This window comes from Sorex araneus, chromosome X, assembly GCF_027595985.1.
Source record: "Sorex araneus isolate mSorAra2 chromosome X, mSorAra2.pri, whole genome shotgun sequence".
NCBI classification, from domain to species: Eukaryota; Metazoa; Chordata; class Mammalia; order Eulipotyphla; family Soricidae; genus Sorex; species Sorex araneus.
Genome location: NC_073313.1, coordinates 163,987,700 through 164,014,891, shown reverse-complemented (window position 1 = coordinate 164,014,891; position 27,192 = coordinate 163,987,700). Strand labels below are relative to the sequence as shown.

The following is a 27,192-nucleotide window of genomic DNA, read 5'->3' as shown; positions in this document are numbered from 1 at the left end:
CCGACCCGGTTCTATTCCCAGCATCCCATAGGGTCCCCTGAGCACCGCCAGGAGTAATTCCTGAGTGGTCCAGGAGTAACCCTGTGCATCACCGGGTGTGACCCAAAAACCAAAAAAAAAAAAAAAAAAGAAGATTGACAAGGTAGTAAGTTTACAATTGGGAACGGCCTGCTAAATATTTAGGTTTGCATAAGCCTTTTAGAGACAATTGTCAGGTGTGAGTAACAAGAATAAAGCATTAAAAAACCATAAGGGGCTGGAGCGATAGCACAGCGGGGAGGGTGTTTGCCTTGCATGTGGCTGACCGGGGTTCGATTCCCAGCATCCCATACGGTCCCCCGAGCACCGCCAGGAGTGATTCCTGAGTGCAGAGCCAGGAGGAACCCTTGAGCATCGCCGGGTGGGACCCAAAAAGCAAAAAAAAAAAAAAAAAACCAAAAAAAAAAAAACAAAACAAAAAAGAACCTCATGAACTCACTTGCGAAATCTCCGTAGAGCTGATTCCGAATTGGAAAAGGATAGAAAGAATGAAAAGCTCTACTCTCTTCTCTTATACTTCGCTTCATGTTACCTTTAAATTACAGCATGTCACAGTTTGTGTACCGAACAGCATTGTAGCTGCAGTAAAATATACAGGAAACGGACTTGACCATTTTTTAGTTGAGTCGTGTTTTCTAAGTATACTCACATTGTTTTGGAATGTACCTCTGGATCGTTTTTATTTTGCAAAATTGAAACTGCACATTAAACGGCTTTTCATTTCCACCGAGCCGGTGTCTGTCCATCCCCCATCCTACTTGCTCTTCCTACAGATTGAACTTTTCAAAAATGTGAGGAGCTAGTGTGTAGGTAACAGATCTGTCCGTTTGTCCATCCGGGGACATTTTCTCGGCTTCCATTTCTAACCCTTGTTAATATGCTGCTTTGAATACGGGTGTATGAATGTCTCTTTAGACCCTGCTTTCAGTTTTTGAGGGTCATATCTGGGAATGATTGCTGGATTTTAACGATGATAACACCTTGTTGGTTTTGTTGCTTCCTGTAGTTTCATTATCATTCTACTTAGGCGGATTTTTTTTTTTTTGCTTTTCTTTTTTTTTTTTTTTTTTGCTTTTTGGGTCACACCGGCGATGCTCAAAGGTTACACCTGGCTCTGCACTCAGGAGTTACACCTGGTGGTGCTCAGGGGACCCTTTGGGATGCTGGGAATCAAACCCGGGTCGGCAGCGGTAGGCCGAGTGCAAGGCAAACGCCTTCCCTGCTGTGCTATTGTTTCAGCCCTCTTGGCCGTTTTTTATAATCATTTCTTATCTTCACCAACACTGTTTATAATAATAGTAATCATCCTAATGGTTATGTGCTCTGATATGTATCTTTAATTCCTTTTTCTTATTTTGATTGTGGTTGGTATATTCTATTTGTAATTAAATTTTATTAATTAGTCTTTTGGTATATTATTTTAGTCTGAGTATTTTGGGTTTGGTTTTTTTTTTCCCCCCTAGTTTCGGTCACTCCTAGTGGTGCTCAGGGCGTAGTTGTGGCCCCACACTCAGGAATTACTCCTGGCAGTGCTCAGGGGACCCTACAGGGTGCCAAGGGTTAGGACTGGGTGGGCTGTGTGCAAGGCCGCTATATTGTTGTTCTGGCCCTCTAGGATTTGTGTTTTGAGAGTCTTTCTGTTCTCGTTTATATTGAAGTTAGCTTAGGTCTATAATTTTATTTCATTTTATTTTTACTTGGGGGCATTTGGAGCCACCCCTGGCGGTGCTCAGGGCTTATTTCTGGCTCTGTTCATGGATATGAGTGCTGGGCATCAAACCGGGGTTGACTTCGTGCCAGGGAATTGCTTTGACTCCTGTATTATCAGTCTGCTTCCCAGTGAGTCACAAAATTTTTTTTGGAGGGGGGGCAGGAGCTGGAATGTGGGGTAACACCCAGGCAGTTTTCAAGACTTACTCTTGGCTGGCTCTGTGCTTAGGAACCACTCCTGGTGAGGTCCTGCACCATTTACATCACATGCATTTAAAATGCTAAATGCCCTTGATTTTTATATCTAGTCGATTTGTTTAATTATAATTTATTATTATAAGCTTGATTCATCGAGTGCCTTACGAATCTTGTTTATGATGTCAAAATATCAGCTGGCGTGAATCTCGTAGCAATTACAGCGGAGAAGAGGACTTGACAACTAATAACGCATTATTTTGTGACCAGCTAATCAGTCTGTCACTTGTTTCATCAAACCTATTTTATATTTTCTTTGCCAATAGCTACAAGTGCATTCATCAGAGTTTGGAGGATAATAATAGATGTCCCAAATGTAACTACGTCGTGGATAATATTGACCATCTGTATCCTAATTTCCTGGGTGAGTCTTTGGAATGATTTTGTGATTTTTTTTTTTTTTTAAAAGTCATCTATCCCCCCAAATTGTACGCGGGCAATAATTGATTCCGAGAACCGAGCTCAGAGGTAAGCAAATCTGTCGCTTTTACTCACCAGGGCGCTTTTCTCAGTCTTCCCTAGGTTGTGACATAAATTCTATACCATATGTTGTTAGTACCATATGATAATTACTTTTAAGTTTCAAAAAAAGGAAGAGACACAACTCTTACACAGATGGCGGGACAGAATGTGAGATTGAAGGAGACGCCTCCCCCCACCCCCCCCCTTACGCTCGTTCCCTCTCCCCCCTCCCTCCCCTCTCCCCTCCTTTCTTTCCCTCTCCCTCCCTTTCCCTCTTCCCTCTCCCCTCTCCTCCCCGCCCTGCATTGCTCTTAGTTCTGCTTCTCGGGCAGGAGTGAGACGCAGCAGATGATCGGGTTAATGGAAAAACTATTCAGATATGGGATGTCTGCCTTGGGGGTTGGGAGCACGTGATCAGATCTGGAAAGGTGACGGGGAAGGAAGAAAGGGAGAGAGATGGTTGTTGGGATGCGTAACTCTGGAGCCAGAACGTGTCGATTGTGGCAGAAAATCTAAGTCAGGGAGCAAATTTGGGGGTGGAGGGGAGTGTCACATCTGGCGGTGCTCGGAAATTCCTCGGTACTGTCGCTCCAGAACCACAGTTGTCAATACATAGAAAAATTCTGCATGTCGAGAAGCGTATGGGAAAGCCGTAGCCTGAGGGTTTTTGTTTTTGCTTTTTGGGACTTCCTCCTCACGCGCTGGTCATGCATTCCACCGCTGAGCTAAAACTCTGGCCTCTGAGTGACAGCCTAGATCAAATTTCAGAAAAATTGATTTTCAGATATGGGCAGGAATCCATCGGTCAGAACTGGCTCGCATATTGGCTACAATGCTGGCGGGAATGATGGTCCTTGTGTAGACGGGTTCACAACCCACCCAGGAGCTCCCAGTGGGGTTTATAGCTCCCGAAATGGGAGGCAATGTGACCCTGGACATAATAAAGTCATCCTGAAAATCCATTAGAATGTGTCTGGGTAGGTGTCTGCCTAGAGATTTATACTGTCACTGTAGCACTATCATCCCGTTGTTCATCGATTGGCTCGAGCGGGCACCAGTCACGTCTCCATGGTGAGACTTGTTGTGACTGTGTTTGGCATCTCAAATACGCCACGGGGAGCTTGCCGGGCTCTCCGAGAGGCACAGAGGAATCGAACCCAGGTCAGCCACATACAAGGCAAATGCTCCCCCTACCTGCTGTACTGTCCCTCTGACCCCTGTTGTACTAACAGTAATTATGAGAGGTACATCTAGCTTCGTTTTATTTCTTTATTTTTGGCTACGTATCTTTGATATTTGGTGGCTTTTTTTTAAAAAAAAAACAAAACTCAAATGGACTCTCCACAGAACAGTGAGATGCCGTAGTTGACAAAAATGCCAATCACCTCTGCTTCCTGTTTTTCTTTCAGTCAACGAGCTTATACTCAAGCAGAAGCAGAGGTTTGAGGAAAAGAGGTTCAAGTTGGATCACTCAGTGAGTAGCACCGTATGTTTCAACTCTTTTTTACTATTTTTAAATACATTTCCATTGGGGGGGGGCTTGGGGCAGGGGTTGGTTTAATAGTCGATGTTGAAGCGTGGCGCCTTAATTGACTTTCAAGGGGGATTTGTGTAGAATACTTGGATTTAGTGAATATTCTTGCACTGTAGCACTGTTGTCCCGTTGCTCATCGATTTGCTCGAGCGGGCACCAGTCACGTCTCCATAGTGAGACTTGTTGTGACTGTGTCTGGCATCTCGAATACGCCACGGGGAGCTTGCCAGGCTCTGCCGTGCGGGCGGGATCCTCTCGGTAGCGTGCCGGGCTTTCCGAGAGGCACGGAGGAATCGAACCCAGGTCAGCCATGTGCAAGGCAAAATGCCCTACCCGCTGTGTATTACTTTAAAAATGTATTGATCATCTTTTGAAAAGTGTTGGAATCTCACTGGGTCAAGTACTTGGTACTTGGAATATTTGCCATTGACAGGATCCTTTGGCCAGGTGAAATGATGGGTGGTAGTTGGGGGTTTTCTGCAGGCGTCTCAGCTGGAGAGAATTGGCTCCAAACTGAGCAAGTGTCCTTAAGTTGTGAATGTGTCTCCACTACACAGACATTGAGCATGTAGAAATGTAGGGAATGTCTGACTTGAAGGCAGCGGGCAGCCGGGAGGAGTCGATTAGAACAGCGCGGGTTTTCCATATCTGTGTAATAGGCATGTTCGCACGTGCACATGTGGGCTTGGCTGCGCCTTGGTATGACTTCCGCTTGATGAATCTGCTGAGTTTCTTCTCTTTTTCAGAATGGCCACAGGTGGCAAATATTTCAGGATTTACTGGGGACTGACCAAGATAATCTTGACTTGGCCAACGTCAACCTCATGTTGGAGTTGCTAGTGCAGAAAAAGAAGCAACTGGAAGCAGTAAGTGACCTTTCAGTTTGCATTTCTTTTCTTTTGTTTTCTTTTGGGTCACACCCAGTGATGCACAGGGGTTACTTCTGCCTCTGCACTCAGGAATTACTCCTGGCAGTGCTCAGGGGACCCTATGGCATGCTGGGAATCGAACCCGGGTTGGCCGAGTGCAAGGCAAATGCCCTCCCCGCCGTGCTAGCTCCAGCCCCGAGTTTGCATTTCATCACATCAGATATGATCTAGGTAGAGAGAGAAATGACGAGACCGTCAGCAAGAATCACCTGCAAATGTCACACCAGTGGATTCTCATCATTGTTTGGGTGTTGGGGCTGAACCCCAGTCTGGGCCGTGAGGAAGCGGAGCAGTGTCACTCAGTGACTGCGCCTGCTCCCACCCCCCCTCTCCTCAGTGTCCAGGGAGCACTGCTCATTGCTCGTCTTTCTGGGTTCTTGCCACGCCGTCTCCTCCTCAGCACCTGCGATTTGGAGGGAAGAGAGAGGCCCAGTGGAGGGGCAGGGGAGATGGAAGATGCTCAGGTTTCATTCCAGGCATTGTGTGGTTACCCGAAGACAGAATTGGGAAGAGTTCCATAGAGCACTACCGGGTCTGCCCCCCCCCCCCCCAATAGTTCAGCCCTCCCCCCACTCCCACCATAAAAAGAAAGAACCAGTTGGAATTTTTGATCCCCTTCGAAGGAGCAGGTGAGTCACCCTTTTCTATTTTCAGCGAACGCCGACATTTTCCCCACTGGGGTAGATGAAAGAGAGTCTCTCTGGGCGGTTGTGTAAGAGGCGTGACAGGTGCGTCTGCTGTGTGGGCCACCGTACTGAAGACCCAGGGACGGACCGATGACAAGAACTGAATTTGCTCCGCCTTTCCCCCCCTTTTTTTCCCTGCTGTGAAAACTTGATCCTTGCCTTTTGTAGCCCCTATGACTTAGAATTGAACAAAGGCAGGGATCTTAGTTATAGGTTGCAAAGTCTTTTTTTTTTTTTTTTAATTTTTTTTTTGCTTTTTGGGTCACACCTGGTGATGCACTGGGGTTACTCCTGGCTTTGCACTCAGGAATTACCCCTGGCCATGCTCAGGGGACCATATGGGATGCTGGGATTCGAACCCGGGTCGGCCGCGTGCAAGGCAAACGCCCTACCCGCTGTGCTATCTCTCCAGCCCCCAGGTTGCAAAGTCTTTCTTGGGGAAAAAAAAAATTTGAAGGGCTGGAGCGAAGGCACAAGTGGGCAGGGTGTTCGTCTTGCATCTGGCCAGCCTAGATTCGATCCCCTGTATCCGTCTGTCCCTCCAAGCCTGTCAGGAGTGCTCCCTGAGTGCAGACGTTGGGGTAAGCCCTGAGCTTGAGCGTGGCTGAACAACAAAGCCAAAACAGAAACGATTTTTTTGTTCTCCCGGCTTATTATGATGCTCACTGGGGGCTGCAGCCCAGTGTTTTGGGGTGCTCACACACATGGGGCTCCGGTAGAGCCAGACATCATGGTGCTGTTGTGCAGAGACAGCTGAGCTGCCAGGCTCAAGTTAACCTTGAAAGCCTTGGGCATCCAAAATCTGGAAACAACCCGAGTGCCCAAGAACAGACGACTGGTTAAAGAGACTCTGGTACATCTACACAATGGAATACTATGCAGCTGCTAGGAGAGATGAAGTCATGAAGTTTACATATAAGTGGATCAACATGGTGAGTATCATGCTAAGTGAAATGAGTCAGAAAGAGAGGGACAGACACAGAATAACGGCACTCATTTGTGGAGTGTAGAATAACATCCCATGAGGCTGACAACCAAGGACAGTAGAGACAAGGGCCAAGGGTATTGCCCCATAGCTGGAAGCCTGCTTCATGAGCGGAGGGGAGAAGGCTGATGGAATAGAGAAGGGATCACTAAGAAAATGATGGCTGGAGGAACCAGCCAGGATGGGAGATGCGTGCCGAAAGTAGATAATGGACCAACATGATGGCTTCTCAGTGTCTGTGTTACAAGCTATAATGCCCAAAAGGAGAGAGAGAGTCTGGGGAATATTGTCTGCCAAGAAGGCAGGGGGAGGGTGGGAAAGGGGGGTATACCTGGGATATTGGTGGTGGGGAATGTGCCCTGGTGGAGGGATGGGTGTTTGATCATTGTGAGATTGTAACCCAAACATGAAAGCTTGTAACTATCTCACGGTGATTCAATAAAATTAAAAAAAAAAAAAAAGAAAAAAAGAAAGCCTTGGGCATCATTGGTAATCTAGGGATTTGGCTCGGAGCCCTGCACTGTTTCTCCAAGTCCAGGAGACGGGAGTTTAGGGTCTAACCTTCCACTGTGATTTTTATGTGATACTATTTGGCTGGGAAAGAGCTGGGCTGAGTAAGAGTATGTAAACAGAATTGCCGTTTCCTGTGCAAAGATTTTGGGGCTTAGTATAAAGAGTTCATAGATGGAATATAATTCCTATGTAATTCTATAAAGGAATTCACAGATGAAGAGTGTAACTTAAAATAATGTTTCGGGGGGGGGAGGGCTGGAGTGATAGCACAGCGGGTAGGGCATTTGCCTTGCACTCGACTGACCCGGGTTCGAATCCCAGCATCCCATATGGTTCCCTGAGCACCGCCAGGGGTGATTCCTGAGTGCATGAGCCAGGAGTGACCCCTGTGCATCGCTGGGTGTGACCCAAAAAGAAAAAAAAAATAATAATGTTTTGGGGCTGGAGCAATAGCACAGCGGGGAGAGCGTTTGCCTTGTACGTGGCCAACCTGAGTTTGATTCTCAGCATTCCGTAGGGTCCCCCGAGCACCGCCAGGGGTAATTCCTGAGTGCAGAGCCAGGAATAACCCCCGTGCATGGCCAGGTGTGACTCAAAAAGCAAAAAAAAGGGAAAAAATGTTTCTTGAAACTAGTTTTAGTTAGTCTGGGGGGAAATGCCTTACTTTCAGAAATACTAATTAATTAATTTGTTAATTTCAGTTAACAAATGGAAAAGCTGAATACATAGACATGATATATACAACTGTATCGTACTGGTTGATGGTGGTGTTAAAAAAACTGAACTGGGAGGAGGGTGAGGTTATGTAGGGGGGGAAAAAAACTGAACTGTTAGAATTTAAAAGCACAATAATGATTTTCTATTTTAGGAATCACATGCGGCCCAACTACAAATCCTAATGGAATTTCTCAAGGTTGCAAGAAGAAATAAGAGAGAGGTATATTTAATATATTTTACAATATGTCTTGATTACTATTAATGACTATTTCCATTATATTCATTTATATAATGGGTTTCAGGCTTAAATAATTTAAATGTTTTATTTTACTCTTTTTAGAAACTAGTAAAAACTTATTGGAAAGTAGAAGAGAAAGGAAAAGTAACTATGTGGGGAGGAACTTAGATAAAGGACTTAATTCAATTTAAACATTTTAAAGGTATTTGAATTTTTAGTTTTTCTTAAGCTTTGCTCTTTTAATTTTGACCTTTATGACTTGATATTTTAAAAAAATCCTTTCTGGGGGCATGCAGATTATAAAATGACTTATCTCAGAGCTGTAATGAATAGAAACTAATTATTAAATGACATCTTATCTTCCCCGGAAAGAAGTCTTAGTTACTTAGTTAATAAAATTTTAGTAGAGGTGCTGGAGTGATAGCACAGCGGGGAGGGCGTTTGCCTTGCATGCGGCCAACTCGAGTTCGATCCCCGGCATCCCATAGGGTCCCCGTAGCACCGCCAGGAGTGATTCCTGAGTGCAGAGCCAGGTGGAACCCCTGAACATCTCCGGGTGTGACCCAAAAAGAGAAAAAAAAATTTTAGTAGAGAGGGTTACGGTGACTAGTTGCTTTGGGGGTGAGGGGACTCGGTTACAGTGCTCCGGAGGTCCCAGCGCCAATTCTCACGGAGACTTGACCAGCTGGGCCAGATGGCTTCGTGCAAGAGCCAGAGGATGTGGTGCTAAATGCAGGTGCCGTGATGCCGGGTGTCCATTGGGGAGGGCCGTCTGCGGGTGCCTAGAGGGGCCCCTGGGGCCACACTGGGCAGACTCGGGGTCCCAGACGTAAGAGTTTGTCTTGAGGTGAAATGCGTGGCGGGGAGCAAGGCAAGGTGAATGCTAGAGAAATGTTTGGGGATGCCAGGAGGACTATTACTACTTCTTTACAGCAGCCGTTTACCGTGAATACACAGAGGAGTCAGGGGAATCCGTTTCATAGCCAGAACGCTCTCCTAGGATGTGAAATTCGGAATTTTTTTTTTTTTTTTTTTTTGCTAAAAATTCTTTAGTCCTTTCGTGCTTGTACAGAACTTGGGGAAAATTTGCAAGCAAATAGCTGTGGTCTTGGTCTTAAGCTAAAATAACTGAACACTGCTTTATGCTTCAATTCCTGTCTCAAAACTCTGCTCTTGGGGCTGGAGCGATAGTTCAGCGGGAAGGGCATTTGCCTTGCACGCGACCGACCTGGGTTCGATTCCCAGCATCCCATATGGTCCCCTGAGGAGTGCCAGGGGTGATTCCTGAGTGCAGAGCCAGAAGGAACCCCTGTGCATCGCTGGGTGGGACCCAAAAAGCAAAAAAAAAAAACTCTGCTCTTTTTATTCTGAGTTCTCTTTTTTTCTGTGCTAGGTTCTTTTTAAAATAAGTTGATGGATGGTTTCATTTTGATGAATAACTTGCATTGCTGGGATATTCCGTTCTCTGAATTTAATACTTCCCCCTTTTACAGCTGTTTATTGTTTATTTTTTTTGGAGGGCGGATGGCTTCACCCGGTGGTGCTCAGAGCTTACTCCTTGCTCTGTGCTCAAGAGTCACTCTTGTTGGTACTTGGGGCAACATATGTCGTGCTGCGAATGGAGCCAGGTTCAGCCACATTCAAGGCAAACGCCATAACCCCTGAGCTTACTTGAGAGGGAGATTCAGTACCTAAGAAGTCATTTGATTATGAATGTGTAAGGGCTGGAGCGATAGCACAGTGGTATGGCATTGGCCTTGCACGCGGCTGACCCAGGTTCGATTCCTCCACCCCTCTCGGAGAGCCCGGCAAGCTACTGAGAGTATCTCACCCGCACGGCAGAGCCTGGCAAGCTCCCCGTGGCATTTTCGATATGCCAAACACAGTCACAACAAGTCTCACAGTGGAGATGTTACTGGTGCCCGCTCGAGCAAATCAATGAACAACGGGATGACAGTGACAGTAATGAATGTGTAAATGAGTCAGTTGAGTGAACAGTCCAAACATGATATTTTGGGATTAAATGAGATATTGGGGTCATTCTCTGTGGCCTGGGTTATTTAAGGCTTTCATTAAACCTTAGGCCTTGTTTTACATTTTTGAAGAGCCTGCTAGTATTTGCAACAGATTTGTTAGATTAAACAGCAACGCAGCAGACGGCTGTCAAGAGAATGACACTCTAAGTGCTTGCCTGCCTGTGGCCAGTCACGGTTCGATTCCCAGCACCGCACATGCTCCCTCTGAACACCTCTGCTAGTGATCCCTGAGCACTGAGCCAGGGGTAAGCCCCGAGCACTTCTGGGTGAGTCCTAAAAGCCAGACAAACTAAGTAAATCAAAAGTAGTGCTTCTGAAATATTCCCGGGCTTGTGTTGCCACAGTTCTAGGTGCCGCTAGAAGACAGAAGGAACCTGAGACCCAGGTAGAGGGTCCAGGCTGTCCGGTCGTGCTTGGGTGGTCCCCTGAGCGGATGTGGGGGGTGTCCGTGAACGGGAGGCTGATGGAGACGGCCCCTCGATGACTCTTTCTTTTTCTTTTTTCTTTTTTTTTTGCTTTTTTTTTGCTTTTCGGGTCACACCCAGTGATGCACAGGGCTGACTCCTGGCTCTGCACTCAGGAATTACTCCTGGCGGTGCTCAGGGGACCCTATGGGATGCTGGGAATCGAACCCGGGTCGGCCGCGTGCAAGGCAAACGCCCTCCCCTCTGTGCTATCGCTCCAGCCCCCACGATGACTCTTTCTCTGAACCCAGTTAGATGTTTTTCTCCTTGGTGGCTGCTGGCCTCTGATCAGCCTCATCGGCAGACTCCCTAGGGTTTTTCATCGCCGGGTGTGACCCAAAACAAAAACAAAAACAACAAAAAAAACAAAACAAAACAAAAAACAATGTTCCCCTGGTCTATTTAAAAAAAAAAAAAGATTGAACAGGTCAGCCACATGCAAGGAACATGCCTTAGCCCCTTAACTATCTTGTGGGCCCCTAAAAAGTTCTTAACCAAAATACAGTTGAACCTATAGCATGACCATCATTTAATCACTGTCCCAATTAAACAGGTCATTTCTTTTTTTTTTTTTTTTCTGCTTTTTGGGTCACACCTGATGATGCACAGGGGTTAGCTCCTGGCTCTGCACTCAGGAATCACTCCTGGCGGTGCTCAGGGGACCCTGTGGGATGCTGGGAATCGAACCCGGGTTAGCTGTGTGCAAGGCAAATGCCCTCCCCGCTGTGCTATCGCTCCAGCCCCTAAACAGGTCATTCTTTTTTTTGTTTTTTTTTTGCCTTTTGGGTCACACCTGGTGATGCACAGGGGTGACTCCTGGCTCTGCACTCAGTAATCACTCCCGGCAGTGCTCAGGGGACCCTATGGGATGCTGGGAATCGAACTCTGGGTTGGCCGCGTGCAAGGCAAACACCCTCTCTGCTGTGCTATCGCTCCAGCCCCTAAACAGGTCATTCTTAAGACCCCGTCAAGTCCCTTGGCTGTCCCTTCCAGATTGTCACCACCTCAGCTAGTCAACCTACTCAATACTTTTGGTGGTCACATTCCTGTCGGTCTTTATTCTATCCCAGTTGTAAGTAAACTCTAGCTTTTGAATTGGTGTACGTGTCCTTCTGGAGTATTTAGTGGCCTTTGCTGGATTCAGCGTTAAATGTACATTGTTCTTCGCGACTGTAGTTGATTTTCCATGTCTATATAGTTGTATGGTTTCTGTGAAAGAATATTATGCCCTTTTTTAACAAAAGTATTGTGTATTGATGGATCTCCAAGTTGTTTTGTTGAGGAGCTAGCCACAAGCCACGCAATTTTCACACATATGCACGCATACATCTCCAGGTGTGCCGAGTGTAGCATGTGAATGGTGTACTTGCAGACGTCGAGTTCATGGGTCACGGGCATGTGTAGCTCCAAAGGTAGTAGATAGTACCAACTCGGCTTCCTACTTAGTGGGAAGGTTCCTGATTTTGTTGTTTTTGTTATTTTGTGTGGGGTGTACCCTCTGGTGCTCAGGGCCCCGTGCAGGGCTGGCAATTGAACCTGGGATGTGGATTGACTCCTGCGTGTGTGCCAACCCTTCGCCCTCTCCCCTGACTGGCACCGGGGTTTTGCTACCGGTTGCCCGGTCCCAGTGTTGCTAATCTTGGGGCTTGGATGGTTCGAATTTGCATTTCCCAGGTAGCTGTGAGGTTCAGCCTTTGGCGCTGTTCTATTGGTCATTTAGATTATGGATGTGCGAAATATTTGTTCAGCGCTTAACGAATGCTCACCTCGTGTCTATTTTGTTATTTAATGATTCGTTATCGGTATATGTTAGAATGCTCTCTGTCTTTGTCACACAGTATTTTCTCCTCGGAGCTACTTTTTCATTGTCTAATTATGTCACTTGATTAGCAGATGTTTCTGTCAATTACAGTCTCAAATTTATTCATCTTTCCTGCACTCATGAGTGCCTTTGCCAGGTAAAGAATTTTTCCCCTCGGGTCCCAAAGACATTTTGCTGCATTATCTACCGAAAACTTTATTCCTTTACCTTTCACATTCAAAACTATAGTCTGCGGGGGGATTTACTGCTGTGGAGTAGCGTGGGGACTTTATGGAGCGTCATTTGTCTGAGTGTCTTGGGTTAGAATTTATCCTTCCCTGTTTCTTCGAAGTATCACATTTGTTGTTTGTTTTATATCAGACATTGTTGAACACATGCACACACACACACACAGAGTCATATTTCTCAGTTCCCCTTTTTTGCTCTGCTGCCCTTTTTACCTTTTTTTTTTTTCTTTTTGTCGATACCCAGATGTGCTCAGGGCTCACTCCTGACTGGGTTCTCAGGATTACTGGTGGTGCTGAGTGGATCATGTGCCAGAGATTGAACCCGGGTCAGCTCCATGCAAGACAAGAACCTTACCTGCTGCCCTGTCTCTCTGTCCCTGCTCTCTGTTGTCTTCGTCGTTTTGGTTTTGGTTTTACTTTTTTTTTTTTTTTTGCTTTTTGGGTCATATGTGCCAATGTCCAGGGGTTACTCCTGGCTCTGCACTCAGGAACTACTCCTGGCGGTGCTCAGGGGACCCTATGGGATGCCAGGGTTTGAACCCCGTTGGCGTTTTGTTCATCTCTCTTTGAATTTATGTCTTGGACATTTAAAAACCGGTGGATGCATTTCCATGATGAAAACTCTTGAGATTTTTATCGGAACTCCTTGGGTTCTGTAAATCAGTTGGGGAGCCTGTTCCTTTAAAATACGGAGTCTTTTAAATCCATGAACATGCTATTTCTCTGTGTATCTCCATGTTCTTAGCAGTGCCCTTCAACATTTTGATATTTTGGTTTGGGGTGTTGCTCTTTTCATCTTCATTGTAGATTTGTTCCTCAGCCTCCAGTCACTTTTATGCTAATGTAAACGATGTTGATGTCTTTAATTTCATTTTCTTACTATTTGCTGCTGGTGTGAAAGAACTACAATATTATACGTGAAAGAATGTATTTTTTTTTTGTATCCAGCCATCCTAATTCAACGCATTAATTCTAATTCTGATAACTTGTCTCTTGTCGTTTTCTGTGTACACGTCACCATCTGCAAATAATAAGTTTAGTTTCTGCCTTGATGATCCTTACACCTTTTATTTATTTTTCTTGTCTTACTCTGCTGGCTAGGACTCCCGGTACAGTGATGCATAGAAGTCCTAGCGGGGCAGCCTAGTCTCCGTGCTGATCTCAAAGTGAAAGCTTTCGACGTGTCACCCATAGGTATGAGCTTTTTTGTAGGTTTTTTTTTTTTGTAGGTACATTTGTCATACAAGGAAGTACATATCGATTCCCAATTTCCCGAGAGATTTTTTTCCCCCTCCCCCTTAACCATGAGTGGGGTTAAATATTTTATAAATTGCTAATGCATCTGAGATTAAAAACATCTTTTTACCCTATTGATACTTGTGATTTCATTGATGTCACATTAAAAAGCAAGGTGACTTGGCATATTGGGTGAGCAGCTGTCTTGATTGGCCCAAGTATATCCTTGTGGAATCACTGGCCGTTTACATTCTCTGTCTCTCATGCTTACGTAAGGCAAACCACACCGTGTTTTTTTTTTTTCTGAATTGTTTGGTTTGCTGATACTTTGTGTCGGAATGTTACATCCCAGTCATACTGTTCCCTAACTTGTTTTTTTTTCTTACACTGACCTTGTTGGTTTTGCTATACACTCACCTGAGTGGGAGCTTGTACTTACATTTCCTGCTTTCTGGAAGAATACATGGAGTTCAGGGTATATCTTGGCAGGATGACAGACAGCCTCGTTAGAAGCTAACAGGACCATTTGTTTGCAGAACGTTTTAAACGGTCTTCGTTTGTTTTGACAAGTTTATTCAGATTATTGTTTCACTTGGGGCCTTATACCCCTTAAGTTGTCTGTTTCATGTAATTTTCAAGTTTCTTGGCCTCTGTTTGTTATGCTCACCGTAGTGGTTTAGGGTGTCCTTCATTTCTGCTTCTGATTCTTGGTGCCTTTTCTTCCTTGGTTCTTGCTGGATTCTTACCCAGGATGTGTTGTTTTTATGAGACTCAAGTTGGACTTTGTGTATTTCCTATTTTAGTTTTTGTTTTCTGTTTTGGGCTAGGAGCGATAGCACAGCAGGTAGGGTGATTGCCTTGCATGCGGCTGACCCGGGTTGATTCCTTCTACCCTTTCGGAGAGCCCGGCAAGCTACCAAGAGGATCCCGCCCACACGGCAGAGCCTGGAAAGCTCCCCGTGGTGTATTCGATATGCCAAAAACAGTCACAACAAGTCTCACCATGGAGACATTGCTGGTGCCCGCTCGAGCAAATCGATGAGTGACGGGATGACAGTGACAGTTTTCTGTTTTATTTGTTCACGCTCTTCATTATTTTTCTCCTTTCTATTTTGTTGTTCCCTTTCTAGTTTGTTACTTTGAGTATCTATATCATGATGCAGCCTTTTTTCTTATCAGGGCTTGGGGCCATTCCCAGTGATTCTGGTGGTACTTAGGGCTTATTATTATTTCTGTGCTCAGGGCTCACACCTGGCAGTGCTCAGGGGATTGAACGGGGCTTGGCAGCTTGCAGAGGGAGACACTTTCCCCCCTCCCTGTACTACCTCTCTGCCCCTAGACTTGATCTTTTTTCTTTTTTTTTCGTTTTGGGTCACACCCGGCAATGTACAGGGGTTACTCCTGGCTCTGCACTCAAGAATTACTCCTGGCGGTGCTCAGGGGACCATATGGGATGCTGGGATTCGAACCCGGGTCAGCCGCGTGCAAGGCAAAAGCCCTACCCGCTGTGCTATCACTCCAGCCCCGACTTGATCTTTTTCTTGTGTTTTATTTTTTTCGGGGTGTGATGGGGCACGCCTGGCCCTACACTTAGGAATCATTCTTGGTGGGGCTCAGGGGGCCCAGTGTGATTCCAGAGCTGGGACCCTGTCAGCCACAGGAGCGCCATATCTGCTGGACTGATGCTCTAAGCCCCAAGGCAATGATTCTCTTTTATTATTATTACTTTTTTTCTTTTTGGATCACACCTGGCGATGCTCAGGGGTTACTCCTGGCTCTGCGCTCAGGAATTACTCCTGGCGGTGCACAGGGGACCCTATGGGATGCTGGGAATCAAACCCGGGTCGGCCGTGTGCAAGGCAAAACGCCCTACCCGCTGTGCTATTGCTCCAGCCCCTACAATGATTCTCTTTTAGCCGCATGTTGTGATTTCGTGTGCTCTCCCCTTGTTTCTTAGTTCCAAATAGAGGGAGGGGACAGTGGTCGAGCAGCTGAGGGTGGCCTGGGTCGATCCCGGGCTCTGCAGGCCCTGAGAAATATGTCCTCTGGGCCTTGTGTCGAATCACCGCTTGGGGGCTGAGAATTGCCTAGTGGGTCCCTAGACCCCCTGCAAGAGCCAAGTGCCCGGGACCCTGCCAGTCGTCCCCGTGTGCTCTCTTCCCTCCTGCTTCGGTGACCTTGGGCTCTTCCTGACTTGCCCTTTGCTGCTGTTGCCATGACGACCCGGAGTCACGCACTCATTTGGTTTGGGTGCTCGCGGGGTGGGCTCCCTTCTAGTCGGGGCGCTGAGGTCGAGCTTCCGGGACCTTGCCGTTGGGCCGTGTGGGGAGGCGCCAGGGCTCAAACACGGAGACTGAGTCCCGCCCTGCAAACACTGTCCTGCTGAGCCCTCCCTGGCCCCTGGGTCCACTTCTCACACAGCGATGTTCCCTCTGTCTCCTTCCACCCTCTCACAGCTCTTGGTCTCCGTGTGTATTATTATTCCACCTCGTGAATATTATTTGCTCTGCTTAGCCAGTTCTTCAAGGCTCAGGCTTTTTTTTTTTTTCTTTCCTTTTTGGGTCACACCCAGTGATGCTCAGGGGCTCCTCCCAGCTCTGCACTCAGGAATCACCCCTGGCGGTGCTCGGGGGACCCTATGGGATGCTGGGAATCAACCCGGGTCGGCCGAGTGCAAGGCCAACACCCTCCCCGTTGTGCTATCGCTCCAGCCCAAGGCTCAGCCTTCTAACTTCTTTTCAGATCAAATTTCAGTGATCCCATTGCTGCCTCCCCCTCTCCTCTGCTTTTCATCTCATTTAGGGACCATCTGATCTTTCCTGTATCCCCTCTGCACGCGGTGCTTTTCAGTGTTGGGCTTCCATTTTTGAAGGCAAGGCCACGGTGGTCCGTTTGCATCTTTATTTTGTTGGGGGGATGCTCCCACATTGGTGCTCAGAAGCTCAGGCTGCCTCAGTGGTCCTCGGACAGCTGGGTGGCTGGTTCCGTGCAAGGGCTCAGCTTGGGCCCTGGGTGCTGGGGGGTGGTTTTTAAATCCTCTTCCAAGCAGCACTTAGCAGGAAAGGATCGTTATCGTTCATACTTCAATGAATAATGTATCCGTTCCCTTATTGGCTGGGATGTATTGCTAGGGAAGGAAAGGAACTCGTGTTAATAAATTGTGAATGGATCGCAGAGCCTTAGCGGGCATTAAGTGGAAATTAATTAATAAGAAATTGGCAGGGCGGGGAACAGCCTAGTGATAAACAGCCTGGATTCTGGAGCACGGCCAAAAGCCAGTCTGGATTTGAACTCTGCTTTTGCCACTTACCGAGTGATCTGTGCAAGTGATTTAACCGTTAGGGGGTTTTTTCCCTTCACATGTAATAATGCCTATTTCATACCTCACTCAAGTGCCACTTTTTTTTTTTTTAATGTTTGGGATGATTTATTTATTTATTTGCTTTTTTTGGGGGTCCCACCCGGCGATGCTCAGGGGTTACTCCTGGGTCTGCACTCAGGAATCACTCCTGGCGGTGCTCAGGGGACCTTATGGGATGCTGGGATTCGAACCCAGGTTGGCCGCGTGCAAGGCAAACACCCTCCCCGCTGTGCTATCACTTCAGCCCTCAAGCGCCACTTAACTATTACTATTTCTGTTTCTTGACATTTAGAAACTTTGGTTTATTACATTTTGGTTAGAATAAGATGGCTCTATAGTGATGGCTTTCTTTTTTGTTGCTGTTTTTGTGTTTTGGGTCACACCCGGCGATGCTCAGGGGTTCCTCCTGGCTCTGCACTCAGGAATCACTCCTGGTGGTGCTCGGGGGACCCTATGGGATGCTAGGAATCGAACCCGGGTCAGCCGCGTGCAAGGCCAACGCCCTCCCCGCTGTGCTATCACTCCAGCCCCAGTTTTCTATATCGTAGTTTTGAATAGCAGTCTTGTTAGATTTTTCTTTCAATCAGGTAATTTAATACTCAGGAAAATTTGCAATACAGATTCATGTTTTAGAATTACGATAGTTTGCAAACGGCTTCCGTCTAATGAAAGAGGGAATAGTCGAATATGTTCTAGAATGTGATCCCACCTGTTCAGATGTTTGCGCTGGAGGCCGAAGGCTGTGCTTTGTGTGCCAAAGCACCTGGTCCCCAGAGCTCCGCCAGGGGTAATTCCCAGGCACAGAGCTGGGCGTGACCCCTGAGCACTAAGCACTGGCAACAGCCAAACTTCTCCCCCTACCCCCCAAATTTGCATTGTAATGATATAGGACAGGATTATGATACAGTAAGTAAGATACTAGTCAGAAAATATTAAGGTGTCAACTTGTGAGTGTTTGGGGATGAAACTCATGTTTATTTTTTATTTGTGGGTTTTTTTTTTTAGGGCAGATGCACAACCAGCAGTGCTCAGGGGTTGCTCTTGGCGATGCTTGGGGGCACCCTATGGGATGCTGGGGATTGAACCTGAGTCAGCCACATGCCAGGCAAACGCCCTCCCTCCTGTACTACTGCTCTGGCTCCTAACTTTTATTTATTTACTATTTATTTTGTTGTTTGGGTCACATCCGGCAACGCACAGGACTTCCTCCTAGCTCTGCACTCAGGAATCACTCCTGGCGGTGCTCAGGGGAACCTGTGGGATGCTGGGAATCAAATCAGGGTCGGCCTCGTGCAAGGCAAACGCCCTTCCCGCTGTGCTATAGCTCCAGTCCCTAACTTTAATTTTCTTTTTCTTTTTTTTTTTTTTTTGGTTTTTGGGTCACACCTGGCGATGCACAGGGGTTACTCCTGGCTCTTCACTCAGGAATTACCCTTGGCGGTGCTCAGGGGACCATATGGGATGCTGGGATTAGAACCGGGGTCGGCCACGTGCAAGGCAAACGCCCTACCCACTGTGCTATCGCTCCAGCCCCTAACTTTAATTTTTTTAAACGGGGCAGATAACTGTCATCCTAACGTTAGCTACTGCCAGTGAAAGGAGCTGAATTGAAAGTGGGTCGGACAGCTTACATTCCAATGAATTCATACCATGAATGTTGGTGTCATATTTTATGTAGGTAATTCTCATGTCAAGGACGCTAGATTTCTTAAATCTACTTTTGCGTTTTATCGTAGGGACTTTCTGCGGGGCGGGGATCCAACCTGAGCTGCACCCTTTCCTTCTTCCAGAACTTTCTGCCTGTGTTTTTTTTATTCCCATGATTTGCCACTGGTGCCCAGTTTCCTCGAAATCATCTTCCAAATGTAAAGTTCTTTCATGCTCATGGTGACCCGGGCCTCCTGGTTTGATGTAGGTTTTCCCCCTTCTTATGTTCACAGCAGCTGGAGCAGATTCAGAAGGAGCTCAGTGTTCTAGAAGAGGATATTAAAAGAGTGGAAGTAAGAGATCAAGAATTTCTCCCGTCTCTAGCTATGTGTCGATTTCGTGAAATTGTCACTTTTCTTTAAAATTGCTGCACTAAGTTTATGGGATTAGTCTGTTCCGTGGAAAATAACAGATGTTACTTTAATTTTAATTGAGTGCATTTTGGTAGAAAAACCTGCTGAAATCCTAATGAAAATATTATTCTCATGTTGGCTTTGCAGTGTTTTATTGCCATAATTATTCATGGGTAGATTGAAAAATGTTATTTAATTTTCTTGGTGTGCCATCGTATTAACGTAAATAAATTCCTGCAAAACCCTCAGTTCTTGCTTTTAAAATGATGTCACAATCCTGCTCTTTTATTAAGTTAACAATTTTGTTATATTTACTGTGCATTACTAAGTGTACTAAGGTTAATTTAAAAGAAGACATGAGAATGTATTTATTACCAGTAGCTAGGAATCTTTCGTATTTGGTCATTTACATCTAGTCTCCATGAGAGAATTACTGGAGACACATGGGCGATTAGGATGTGGGATTTTTTTCTTTTAGCTATATTTAAAATTCAACATGTATTTAAGTTTACATGTTAGAGTTTCCCTTTTTTTTAACCTTTTTTTTTGCTTTTTGGGTCACACCCGACTGCACAGGGGTTACTCCTGGCTCTGCACTTAGGAATTACCCCTGGCGGTGCTGGGTAGCCCATATGGGATGCCGGGGATCGAACCCAGGTTGGCTGCGTGCAAGGCAAACGCCCTCTCCGCTGTGCTATCGCTCCGGCCCCTTAACTTTTGTTTTGTTTTGTTTTGTTTTTTTGCTTTTTGGGTCACACCTGGCAATGCACCGGGGTTACTCGTGGCTCTGCACTCAGGAATTACACCTGGCACTGCTCAGGGGACCCTATGGGACGCTGGGAGATGAACCTGGGTCGGCCGCGTGCCAAGCAAGCGCCCTCCCCGCTGTTCTATCGCTCCAGCCCCAGTTTCCTTTTTTGATATATAGACCGTTTTCAGTCGTGCTGAGTTCGGTGTTTAGTGGCAATTCAATATCCCATGTGGGTCACAACCCCTTCCCCTGGTTTGGCTGTACGGTCGAACTGAGGCCGGCTTAGCCAGAAACCACTCTTGTGATTCTATTTCTATACTGCGTTTTAGAAATGTGTGCACTTTTCCCATTCATCAAACTGCAGCACATATAAAGGCTCCAAAGGTGGGGTGCTGGAATAATTTCATTTATGATCATGTAGTCGCCTGTTCGGCCGTCCCTGAGTACAAAGATAATCTTTTCAGGACGCAGTAGGCAGCAGTGAGGGACTGCAATGGACTTGCCGACAGAGCTTCCGTCATGTTCACCATTAACCTCTGGGCCTTTGATCAGTGGTCAACGGTCATTACTGAGCAGAGTCTGTGTTTGAATCTCCAGGAGTGTTCCGTTACTGTTCTTAATATTTGCACGGGGAGTTTGTAATTCTGCACTGCAGAGCTGAACCTGACGGTCCACTTTACCGTGCTGTTTATATTCATCACTAGGTTATTATTATTATTATTATTATTATTGCTTTTTGGGTCACACCCGGCGATGCTCAGAGGTTCCTCCTGGCTCTGCACTCAGGAATTACTCCTGGCAAATGCTCAGGGACTATATGGGATGCTGGGAATCGAACCCCGCGCCAGCCGCGTGCAAGGCAAACGCCCTACCCGCCGTGCTATCGCTCCAGCCCCTCACTAGGTTATTTTTACCCCAGATTCCTAGCTCGCTCACATATTTCATTAAAAATATTGACATTTGTTTTTTTTCTCTATTTGGTGGCTTCATCCGTGATTAGCAAAATTTACTAAAGAGTTTCCTGTTTTTTGGGAAAGTGAACTACAGAAAAGACTTGTCTTTCAACCATTTAGATATTCAAACTACCCTACACGGGGGTCTGGAGTGGGGCCAGAGAGATAGTCACGCTTAGGGTGTCCTGTCTTAGAGTATTTGCTTTGCTTGCAGCCGACCTGGGTTCCATCGCTGGCATCCCGTACGGTTCCTTGAGAACCCTGCAAGAGTAATTCTAATCCCGAAGTGCAGAGCGAGGGGAGTAAACCTGCGCACTGCTGGGTGTGGCCCCAAAACAAGACGGAAAAAAAGTGTAGGGAGGGGGCTTGGAGAGTTAGTGCAGGGGGTGTAGTGTTTGCAACCCCTGTTGGTTCCCGGCACACGAGTTTGGGTATTGAGATAGAAAGGACTTAAGCGATAGCACAGCAGGGAGGGCGTTGGTCTTGCATGTGGCCCACCTGAGTTCGATTCCCAGCATCTCAGCATCCCATAGGGTCCCCCGTGCACCACCGGGAGTAATTCCTGAGTGCATGAGCCAGGAGTCAGCCCTGCGCATCACTGGGTGTGACCCAAAAAGCAAAAAAAATAAATAAAAGAAAGGACTTAATGAAAACTTAGGGTTCGAAAGATCTTACTGTGACTCCAGGTCTGTTGTTTTGACTGTTGACGCTAATGTAAATCACTCTGCTTTCAGGAAATGAGCGGCTTATACTCTTCGGTCAGTGAGGATAGCACAGTGCCTCAGTTTGAAGCTCCTTCTCCGTCCCACAGGTACAAAACCTCAGACTTCCAGTGGCTTAGGATTTCTGTTCTAAAAAATGCACATATGGTGCTGTTAAACTTGGGAGCAGTTTTCATGCAACGTACAGAACCCCGGAGAAATTGCTTTTTGGTCATGAGCTAGGGGTGGTGAGATTTGGATGGCCCATCTGTTTCCCTTGCTACTTGAATTTCCATGCCAGGAACAGTCAGTGAGTGGAATCCTAGAAGATTAGGAACTGTTGGATTATGAGTTTGATGCATTTCAGGAGATAATCTGAATTCAGCTCACATAGAATTAAAATTTGTAGTTTGGGAGCGTGGAATGGAAATATTAGGAACCTGGTTGATAAAGTAATGCCTTTCACTTTCTCCCAGCTTTTTGCATTTTTTTTCTTGGCTGATCACTTTCCCCAGGCTTCAAATGAGGGCATGAGACCTGTTGGTTTAGATCTTTTATCTCCCACTAACAGGTTTGGTTAAGATTTCCCTTCTGGGGGCTGGAGCGATAGCACAGCGGGTAGGGCGTTTGCCTTGCACGCGGCCGACCCAGGTTCAATTCCCAGCATCCCATAGGGTCCCCTGAGCACCGCCAGGAGTGATTCCTGAGTGCAGAGCCAGGAGTAACCCCTGTGCATCGCCAGGTGTGACCCAAAAAGAAAAAAAAAAAAAGGAAAAAAAAAATGATTTCCCTTCTGTTCTCTGTAGGGGGAGAAGGCGTCTTCCTCTCACTCATGACTATTTGCCTCCAGTTCAGAGGAGAGGTCATGGGAAGGAGTCTTCTACGTTTGTGAGGGAAGTACTTGAGGCCTCTTCTAGCTTTAAAGTTCTCTGTGGTGCACTATATAATACTTAAAATTTGGATATGCCTAAAATGTTCAAAATAAGAACAATTTCACCTTTTTTTTTAATTTTAATTGAATCCCTGTGAGAACAGTTACAAAGCTTTCAAGTTTAAGCCTCGGTCATACAATGATCAAACACCCATCCCTTCACCAGTGCACATTTTCCACCACCAAGAACCCCAGTATACCCCCCATCCCGCCCTCCAGGTCAGATGATCTCCACCTTACTCTCTCTCTACTTTGATTGCATTCAATATTTCGACAAGAGACCCACCATTATGATTTGAGTTTTTCCCCAACAATCAGACCTGCCAAAAAGGCATCGTTTGTTAGAGAATTTGTTTTCTGTTGCTGATTATGAAGAGCAGATGATGTCGCCGTGATTTTGGATTTCTGATGTTTCAGAAAAAAGTCTGGAGCCGTTTGTGGGTGGCAACTTGGGGCCTCGTCGGGACAGGGAGAAGGGCCGGTTCTACCCCCATCCCGTGAGACCCCACCTGTCTTGTCGCTGTAGTCTCATACCTGGCTGTAAAATAGGCTCTGAAAGATGGTAGCCACAGGGAAGTTGCGGGGGGGGGGACGCGGAACATTTAACTCAATGTTGTATAATATTTTCACATGCAGTTCTTTAAGTCTTTTTTAACCTCTGCAAAATCTTTAAGTAAAGGCAGGCTAGCTTTAACAGATGGACTTGGGAGGATCGTGTTGTAAGTCATATTGCTAAAATCAATAAGAGCTGTACAATCTAGAATTGTCCCATCTTAACTTATAAATATTGAGATTCTGAGATTAATAAAATGTAAATCATTCAGTTATTCAAGTTCATACTTAAAAAAAAGTTTAGAAAAGGGATTTCATCTGTTCTAATATTTAGTTTTCATTGTCAAAGTTCTTAATTCCATTTCTCAGTTGCTATTAGGTGAGAATCATTTAGACTTTTGACTTTCAGTACATTTATTGTTGTGATGTACCTTGGGCGCGATAGCACAGCGGGTAGTGCGTTTGCCTTGCATGTGGCCGACCCGGGTCATTCATTAATCTTGGAAACAAAAGCTAACATTGCTCTGGCTGATGCTGGGGCCCAACTTTTGAATGATTAAAGTCCAATAATTTATCAGATGGGCTGGAGCGATAGTGCAGCAGGTAGGGCGTTGGCCTTGCATGTGGCCAACCTGGGTTCGATTCCTCTGCCCCTCTCGGAGAGCCCGGCAAGCTACCGAGAGGATCCCGCCCGCACAGCAGAGCCTGGCAAGCTCCCCGTGGCGTATTCGAGATGCCAAACACAGTCACAACAAGTCTCACCATGGAGACGTGACTGGTGCCCACTTGAGAAAATGTATGAACAACTGGACGACGGTGCGACAGTGCTACTTGGCTGCCTCACATATCTGCACTTGAGATTTCCCTGGCCTTGTGCCATCAGTTTCGTGGAGCCATTGAAAGGGCAGCTTCGTAGGACGTCCAGGGACAGGACTCAGGACACTGTCGCTAAAGAGCACTCTAGCTGGGAAGCAGGATTTTTTTTCTTTCCCTCATTAGCCGTCCTATGGAGAATCTTTGTGAGTTCTAATTAATTCTGTGGTCCCCTTGGATATGTGCTTCAGCCACGTCTCTCTCCCTGTTATTTTCTTTCAAACACTCGGGAGTGACTCCATCAGTAGGGTTTCATCTGGAAGCTTAGTCTTCACTTCCGGTTAAACCCGGAGTCTTCTCAGTCAGTGGAATACTTAGTGTTTGAGTGGAACAGGCAAGCAAGAGTTGTCGTTATCATTAAAAAAAAAAAAAATCACTAATTGTGAGTACCGGATGTGGGCACACTCCATGTGTGTTCGGTGGCCCGGAACTGGTCCGCCCCCCACAACGGACATAGTCGAATATAGGAGGAAATCCGGCCAGGCTGGTTGGTGATCAGTCACCGATCATTCCCCTCTCACCATGCTGCTCCTTCCAGTCTCCCAGCACTAGCTATCAAGAAATCCGCAGGTGGGCTGGAGTGACAGCACAGCGGGGAGGGCGTTGGCCTTGCATGCGGCCTACCCGGGTTCAATCCCCAGCATCCCATAGGGTCCCCCGAGCACCGCCAGGAGTGATCCCTGAGTGCAGAGCCAGGAGGAACTCCTGAGCATTGCTGGGTGCGACCCAAAAAGCAAAAAAAAAGAAAAAAAGCCACAGATAGTGGGGCATAGCAATTACACATAGGTGTGGTTGCACAGTTAACAGACATAACGCCTTTCCCTCAGGGAAAAGCATTAGGACAAAATCTCATCCTTGTAGATCCACCCAAGGGCGGAATTCCATCTAAGGGTGCATTACTGTTCCCTTTCCTTAGCCAGTATCTATTAAACAGTCATCTTAAATTTCTTTTTTTTTTTTTTTATTTTTGGCTCTTTTTTGTGGGGGTCACACCCGGCGATGCACTCAGGAATTATCCCTGGTGGTGCTCAGGGGACCCTATGGGATGCTGGGAATCAAACCCGGGTTGGCCACGTGCAAGGCAAATGCCCTCCCTGCTGAGCTATTGCTCCGGCCCCTTTAAATTTATTTCTTAATAATATTTCTAGTCATTGTGTATGGACACCGTCAAAGATATATTCAGCTTAAAGGCTGGCTCTTCCTGGGGGACATCTCGCCTGATAACCCAGACTGCAGTCTTCAGGCCAGGTCAGTCTTTCCTAACCCCAGCCGGGTCCTTAACCAGTTACTTCTCTTTGGGTCAGGACAGAGTTTCTTCATGACCGTGCTTTTCACTTACGTGCTTTACGGTACTTGACCTGTCCCTTTTCAATACCAGTGTCACTCACGGCCCGTCCTTTTTCGATGCCTGGGTGGCTTATGACTTGCCCTGGGTCCGTCTAAGGCCCTCACCGGGACCCTTCTTTTGGGATGTAGGAACTAAGCGTAACTGAGGCTTAAGTCGAGTAAATATGACAGATGTCCGGGAGTAAATACTATTCGGAGTCAGTTAACTCCCAAGTCACAAAATATACCATTAACTGTCTTCCTGTGTCTGTGCCAAAAGGACATTGCTCTGAGGTAAACTCTGCACACGGAAAGGAAAGAGAAAAGTAGTATTTCACTTGCATATACCTGAGAAGAATCTGACTTTACAAGTCACAGGGGCTGATTTGGGGATCTAGTGGGTATGTCCCTGTAACGGGAAGGAGAGCACAAAGGAATGAACGTTCCTTGGGAGCACTGTGACGGGTGTAACTCAGTAAACCTAAGCTCCCTGCAGCTTGGGGAAGAAATGATAAACCAGTGATATCCAGCAGCTGATCAGCTGGTAATGTCCAGTTTCAGCTCCTCTTTGTATTAATATTTCTTCATACCTGTGGTCTCTAAGTCTTTGTCATACAGTCTCACTGTTTTCTCTTGACATGTTGCAGTATGGTTATTTCTTTGCCCTGCCTCTGTTTATTGAATACTTTTTTTTTTTTCTTTTTGGGTCACACCCAGCAATGCACAGGGGTTCCTCCTGGCTCATGCACTCAGGAATCACTCCTTGCAGTGCTCAGGGGACCCTATGGGATGCTGGGAATCAAACCCGGGTCGGCCGCGTGCAAGGCAAATGCCCTCCCCGCTGTGCTATGGCTCCAGCCCCTGTTTATTCAATACTTCTGACATGCCGGACAGTTTTCTAGGTGTCCCATCTAGCAAATTCCTGTTATCTTTTGGAACCTTAACTTTTGAGGGGTGTGTGTAGAGGTTGGGGGAGATGCTAAACAAGCAAACAGAAGGTAGCCGACAGAGCATCTAAGGAATGGTCAGGAGGAAAAGGACACAGAGTGGGGGCTTACAGCTTGTCAAACAGAATAGTGTTATTTCTCCAAATGTACATTTTTACGGTGATGCAGTGAAACACCGGCTATCAAAAGCCACCGAAGCCTTTAGCGGGATCTTCCTAGATTTTAAAAAGGTTCCTGCAGGGGCCAGATCAATAGTATAGCAGGTTTGGTGTTTGCCTTGCACGCAGCTAACCCAGGTTTGATCCCCGGCAACCCGTGTGGTCCCCTGAGCACTGCCAGGAGTAATTCCTGAGTACAGAGCGAGGAGTAACCCCTGAGCATCACTGGGTGTGACCCAAAAAGCAAATAAATAAGTAAATAAAAACAAATAAATAAATAAAATCAGGGCTGGAGCGACAGCACAGCGGGCAGGGCGTTTGCCTTGCACCTGGCCGACCCAGGTTCGATTCTCAGCATCCCATAGGGTCCCCTGAGCACTGCCAGGAGTGATTCCTAAGTGCAGAGCCAGGGGTCAGCCCTGAGCATCCGCCGAGTGGGACCCAGAAAGCAAAAATTAATTATAACAAAATGGTTCCTGCAAGTAGCCATGTGGAGGGGAGGGCGTGTGTGTCCTCTCAGTTCGGGAACTTTCGAGGCTGGAAGGGAAAGTCCCCACGAGTCCCCGCGGTGAGGCATCCGGGAAGCGCAGGCGGTGGCTCGGAGTGGGAATGTATTAGTGGGAGGGGTGAGAAGCGGTTGCACTGAGAAGTAGCAGATCCTGCAGAAGGTGGAGGAGTTTATAGTCTAGGGAGATGTGGGAGAATTGCTTGAAAAACTCATGGAGA

The 27,192-nt window shown here is 46.6% G+C and overlaps 1 protein-coding gene across 4 annotated transcripts in view; it reads left to right on the top strand.

Annotated features, from left to right (window-relative positions):
• The window catches only part of COP1 (COP1 E3 ubiquitin ligase), a 95,632-nt gene that overhangs the window by 10,026 nt on the left and 58,414 nt on the right, over positions 1-27,192 (top strand). For 2 of the 4 annotated variants that reach the window (XM_055120170.1, XM_055120173.1), the window contains exons 3-8: positions 2,271-2,368; positions 3,876-3,952; positions 4,747-4,866; positions 7,982-8,050; positions 19,155-19,214; positions 21,713-21,789. In XM_055120170.1, coding sequence (XP_054976145.1) covers positions 2,271-2,368; positions 3,876-3,952; positions 4,747-4,866; positions 7,982-8,050; positions 19,155-19,214; positions 21,713-21,789 — 501 coding nt within the window. The remainder of the gene's footprint in view (positions 1-2,270; positions 2,369-3,875; positions 3,953-4,746; positions 4,867-7,981; positions 8,051-19,154; positions 19,215-21,712; positions 21,790-27,192) is intronic. The other 2 variants (XM_055120172.1, XM_055120171.1) reach the window with 2 other exon arrangements.